Raw genomic sequence first — 6,000 nt, 5'->3', positions numbered from 1 at the left:
GTAAAAGAGAGGAGGCAGAAAATGCTTAGTAAAAGCGTAAGTGCAATGAGGGCCTATGATTATGTAGATAGATCGGTGAAGTTGCGGTTCTCTTGGAGCAGAGGACGTTGTGAGGAGATCTTCCATAATATTATCAACATATAGAACAGGTGAACGCTGTGGGTGAAAGAGTTCAAGGACGAGGGGACATGGAATCATGGTGACTGGCAAAAGAACAGCCAGTGCTCAGGGTCTGGAACGTAGTCCAGGGGAAGCAGAATTTAAAAAAAACATGAGGACATAAGAAATCAGAAAAAAAGAGAATGGCGACAAAAGGGTCTTCAACATGAAAGGTAATTTTGTTTCTCTTTCCACCGACGCTGCCTGACCTACTGAGTGCTTCCAGCATTTGCTGCTTTTATTTATAAAAGTGAAGGCAGCTTGAGCTACAGTGTTCGAATGAGAGCCGGACATGTAGCTGAAAAAAAACATTTGCAGGCCTATTAGAAGAGGAGATTTGGATGCTACCAACCAGTCAGTGCGGTATGAATGGGGCGAGTTGAATGGGACATGTTGCAACATTTTTGTTTTCTGAGCATGTGACCGATTTAATCTCGCTTTGACGTTGAATCTCGAATGCTGAATGGGCAGTTCGTGCGGGACGGAAGTAGGGAATAGCTGGTACAAACTCCATAGAGCGAGAAGTCTGAGCAGGCATTAGGCTGCAGGAATTCAGTCGCCGTGAATCTGGTTTATTGAAAGATTTGTCGCAGCAGCCCTGAAGTTGTGTCGGTAATTTCCATAAAGGGAGAATGGAGATTCTCCAGCCGCGCGTCATTGTCCTGCTGCTGTGCGTCTCCGTGGCTCTACACTGGCAGGGACTTTCAGCTGCCCCATTCAGCCAGCCGTCCTCAGCTGCCCCGCTCAACCAGCGACCCATAATAGGTAAGGAAGGCGAGTTATTCACGACAGGGCATTGCTCGCGGTAGAAATGACTGGTAGTGTTTTTTTTCTGGTATAGCACGTATCATTTCGGCCTTCCTCGACAATATCGACAGCTCTAAGGGTGCTATCGGATTTTTTCAAAAATATTTGTGTCTTTTTTTTCTCGAGTGTCTCACTACCAGTGCCACTGCCAACTCGGTTTCTGCCAAAGTTTACAGCCTATCGATGCGGTTACCTGCTCTATCTGCCACCGCGGGGAATGCCTACAATATGATTTTTTTGGTAAATTTCAAAAATGACCCTTATCCGAAAAAAAACTGCTGGAGGAACTCAGTGGGTAAGGCGACATCTGTGGGAGGAAATGGATGTGGAAGGACTGGCGACCCATAACGTGAACTGTCCCATTTCCCTCCGCACATGCTGCGTGACTCGTTGAGTTCCTCCAGCCGTTTGATTTTTTTTGCACCAGATTCCAGCATCTGCAGTCTCTTGTATCTTTTTTTTTAATCCATAAAAATATGTACAAAGAACACCATACATTAGCACGTCTTTATGTAAACAATGTCACAAAATCAATACATTCTATTTACAAGGCATCAATGCTACTTGTGTGGCCTCTGAACAATACACCCATCAAGTGTTTGTGAGACTTTCACAGGACCTAGACCCTCAGGGCCTGGTGCTGTCAGAACCTTAGACTGCAGTCCTTCCTCACAAAGCCTTTGTGGTGGCTGCACCAAGCTTCAGTGAGTCCCTCGGCACATGCCCCCTGGACTATGCTGGTTGGCAGCATTTGCATATGCATTCGTTGCACTGGAAGAAATTTCAGAAGCCAGTGATGCTATACATGTAGAGGGAGGCTTTGTTCTGAGTGGCCCCACTGCCTGGCATCATCATCATCCCTCTTATACTCCCATCCTACCTGATGGGTTCAGCGAAAGGTTCAGTGCAACACACAGACAAGATGGGAGAGTAGGCATCCTTGCCTGTTTCCAAACTTGATGGGGAATCTTTCTGTATCCCACCTGTTAATTTGGACTGCACTACTGATGTCTGTGTAGTGCAGTTGGTTCCAATTCCTGGTTCTTACCCAAAGCCCGTTTTGGAGAGCATGTCCATCATGCAATATTCTGTTAATGGCATTCTCCTGATCCAAGCTGACCAAGCAAGTGTCCAATCCCCTGTCCTGCATGTAAGTGATAGTGCAAGACTGTCAGAGATTTTTCTGTTGAGTATGGTGCAGACTTGGTCTGGGTGGCTCACTCCTGTCCCAGAACAGACTTGATTCAATTGGTGATGACTTTTACAGACTTTGTAATCCATATGCAACAGTGATCCATAGGCAACTGTAACAAAACCTTCCTATTCTTAAAACATTAACCCCTTTGCGACAAAGGGCAACGTGTAATTTGCCTTAACCAGTTGTTGAACCTGCCTGCCAATTTTTTGTGACTAATGCACCAGAACACCTAGATCTCTTTGAACTTACTCATTTGCCATTTCTCTCCATTAGAAAATAATCTTTGATTCCTCTTACCGAAGTGCATGACCTCGCACTTAACAATATTAAAGCTATTTTTTAGGTTGTTGCACAATCATTCAATCTATGTATATCTTTTTGTAGAATCACAATGTCTTCCTTGTCACAGCATGCCCTTCCATCTATTTTCATATCATCAGCAAAATTGGAAACCTTACATTTCGTTCCCTCCTCCAGATCATTAATGTAAATAGTAAACAATGGAAGGTCAAGAACAGATCCCTGTGGTACTCCATTAGCTGCATCCCTTCAGTCTGAAAAGGACCCATTTATTCCAACTCTGTTTTCTATGTGTCAACCAGTTTTCAATCCATGCTAATGCACTTCCTCCAATACCTTAGGCTCTTAATTTATACACCAGCTTCTTATGTGACACCTTGTCAAATGCCTTTTGGAAATCTAAATGCACTGCATCTACAGGTTCCCCTCTATAAACTCTCTCCTGTCACTTCTTCATGGAATTTGAGCAAGTTTGTCCAACATGATTTGCCTTTCATAAAACCATGTTGACTAGGTTTGATTATATTCAGTTTTCCTAAGTGATTAGTTATTTCCTCTCTGATTATTGACTTGAGTGTCTTGCCCAAACTGGATGTTAAACTAACTAGCCTACAGTTCCCTGCCTTCTGTCTTTCCTCCCTTTCTGAAGAAGGGAGTTATATTGGCTATTTTCCAATCTTTTGGTACCCTCCCAAAATTTAACGAGTTTTTGAAAGATTCCACTGATAGGTCCGCTGTCTCTGCACCCACTTCCTTTAAAACTCTTGTTGTAGGCCACTGAGTCCTGGCGATTTGTCCACTTTTAGCCCTGTGACATTCTCTAATAATTTATCCTTTGCAATTGGGGGATTTTTACAAGTTCCTCAGTATTTGAATTTAGCCTACCCGTTATCACTGATATTTGCAGTGTCCTCCATGGTGAAGGCATGCAAAAAAAAATTGATTTAACTTATTTGACACTTCTTTGTTTCCTGTTATTAATTCATCAGCCTTGTTTTCCAAAGGCCCAAAATTACCTTAGTTGCCTTTTTCTATTTATATATCCGTATAAACTCTTACTATTTGTTTTCATGTTATGTGCAAGTTTTCTCTCAAAATCAGTTTTCACCCTTCTTAAAAGGTTTTTAGTTATTCATTGCTGGATCCTAAAAGCTTCCCAATTCTCTGACCGACCACTAGCCCTGGCAACTTTGTGTGCCCTACTTTTCAATTTAACATTATCCTTAACCTCCTTTGCTAACCACAGATTATGCCTCTTTCTTATGGAATCCCTCTTTCCAATTGGGATAAATTCCTAGTGAGTGCTGTGGATCAGTATTCAGCTGTGATGATCTTTAAAGACTCTGTGAATGACTTGTCTTAGACTCATTTGATCTAGTGGAAATGAATTACTTAATATTTGATTGTTAAAGTTGGTATAAAATAGTCCAGATTTAGAATTTCATATTTCACTGGCATTGACCTGAAATGTTAATTTTTTTTCAAATGCTGTCTATTCTGCTGTGTGTGTCTAACATCATCTTATTGGCTTTAAATTTTCCAGCATTTGTACCGTTTGGCATTTTGCATTCCCAATGCATTTAATAAGTGTTTTATTGATGCTTATATTTTTGTTTTGCTTCAGGTGTTCTGGCTCAGGAAACATTTGGTGCTTTTGCAAACTTTGGCAATAGCTACATTGCAGCATCATATGTGAAATACCTGGAATCTGCTGGAGCAAGAGTTGTACCCATTAGGTCAGTGAGGATTTACATTTTTTTTACTCAGTATGAGCTTTGTTTATTGCACAGGAGGAACTACTGTATTGCAGATCTGTGAAAATGGAAATTTCCAAGTTTAAACACATAATCAACTGTTTTAGTATTTGTTTTAAAAACATATTTAAGATGTCTTTCTAAGGCTACACCATACTCATTGCATCTTGTTTTTACTTTGCGGACCAGGATCTCCTAGTCCAGTTTGCATTCAACGTGTTTATGTTGTGTATCTTTCTGGCATTAACTTTATATTTCGTGGTCTCAATGATTTGTCTCACTCAGATACTGATCACCTTGATTTAAGAAGATCATTTAATCTGTATTAAATGGCCGTCTTTAATTAAGAAGGCCATTTAATCCATCATAGCTCCAACACCTAAAAATGCAATAGTCTCCCCAATGTAACATTAAACAATTTCCTCCGCTATTCAGCCTAGGTACTTATCCAGCAGTTAATCAATCCTTGTGTGATTAAAATCATGTCAATTAATTTCTAAGTTTTTCCTTTCCATGTCTGATCCTCCAATTTCTTCTGTACCATTTAAATTGAAGTACTATTCCAGATTTACCTTTTTTTTATGTGTTATGCAATGTCATTTGCAGATCAATGGGACCTGTAAACTAATTGCATTTCTGGAGATTAAATAAAAATATTTTAGTACTTTGATGCCAAAGAATGTTACCATCTTGAGGCTGAATATATTCTTGGTATTCAAAATCTATTAAGAGGAGTAAGGTTTCTGCAAGTAAATAAAATATGAAAAATACTTTAACATAATAGAATTAATTAGAAATACATGAAACCACTAAGAAATAATTAAGAACATCAAAATAATATGTAAATAAAAGTAACAAAATTATGTTTTTCCTCTTAATCACCAGACTGGGAATCCCCTTTCAAGTGATAGGGTTGTCATGTTCTCCATAAATTCATGCATCATTTAAGCAACATCACAAGAGCTAGTAGATAAGATATCTTTATTGGTCACGTACATCGAAACACACAGTGAAATGCATCTCTCTGACTACATTTGTTGATCTCCTTTGGTCAAGAAGTCAGGATCAACTTGAAATTTTCAGGGTCAGTAGGCTAAAAGTATGGGGAATAATGAAATTGAAATGGGGGAGCAAGGGGCTGGAATTGTACTCAATGGGAACATAAATTCTCCAAATCTTGCTCATTGAGGGCCAAGGCCTTTTCTGATTCAAGTTAATGTGACATTTATTTAAGTGTCTTTAAGCTGGTTTATAATGAAGTCTATGACCATTTTGGTTATTTGAACACAGTGATAGTGTCCACTCAGTTGGAGTGGTGATGAACACTTCACCAGATGCCTAGTATTCTCATCTTTAGTTGTGTTTATTTAGTATATTTAGCCTGAGTGTGACAAAATTCAGATTTTAGTTTTCTACAATGAAGCTGTTTAGCAGCAGGCACTGTTTCCAAATAAAAAAAGTTAATGTAATGTTTATATTTCTCTTTTCCTGTAGCATTAACCTAAGCGAAACTGAATACCAGAAAATATTTTATTCTATAAATGGGTGAGTATTTTATTAAGCCATAAGTTTTGTTTTTGTATTGGTTTATTATTGTCACTTGTACCGAGGTACAGTGAAAAGCTTGTCTTATAAACCGATCATACAGGTCAATTCATTACTCAGTGCAGTTACCTTGTGTCAGTACAGAGTGCATTGATGTAGTACAGGTAAGAAAGTTTGGCTTTTTCATGTCTTGTCTGCAATCTGCCATAAATGTGCTTTTTTAAAAAAAAATGAAAA

General features: G+C 39.2%; 1 protein-coding gene across 1 annotated transcript in view; it reads left to right on the top strand.

Annotated features, from left to right (window-relative positions):
• The first annotated feature begins 432 nt into the window (after positions 1-432).
• Positions 433-6,000, top strand: part of LOC127574057 (gamma-glutamyl hydrolase-like) — a 29,744-nt gene continuing 24,176 nt past the window's right edge. The window contains exons 1-3 of the mRNA XM_052022668.1: positions 433-924; positions 4,089-4,200; positions 5,713-5,763. Of these exons, the coding sequence (XP_051878628.1) occupies positions 792-924; positions 4,089-4,200; positions 5,713-5,763 (296 nt within the window). The 5' untranslated portion in view covers positions 433-791. The remainder of the gene's footprint in view (positions 925-4,088; positions 4,201-5,712; positions 5,764-6,000) is intronic.

Source organism: Pristis pectinata, chromosome 9 (genome assembly GCF_009764475.1).
Source record: "Pristis pectinata isolate sPriPec2 chromosome 9, sPriPec2.1.pri, whole genome shotgun sequence".
In the NCBI taxonomy this organism is placed as follows: domain Eukaryota; kingdom Metazoa; phylum Chordata; class Chondrichthyes; order Rhinopristiformes; family Pristidae; genus Pristis; species Pristis pectinata.
This window is presented reverse-complemented; position numbering and strand designations above follow the sequence as displayed.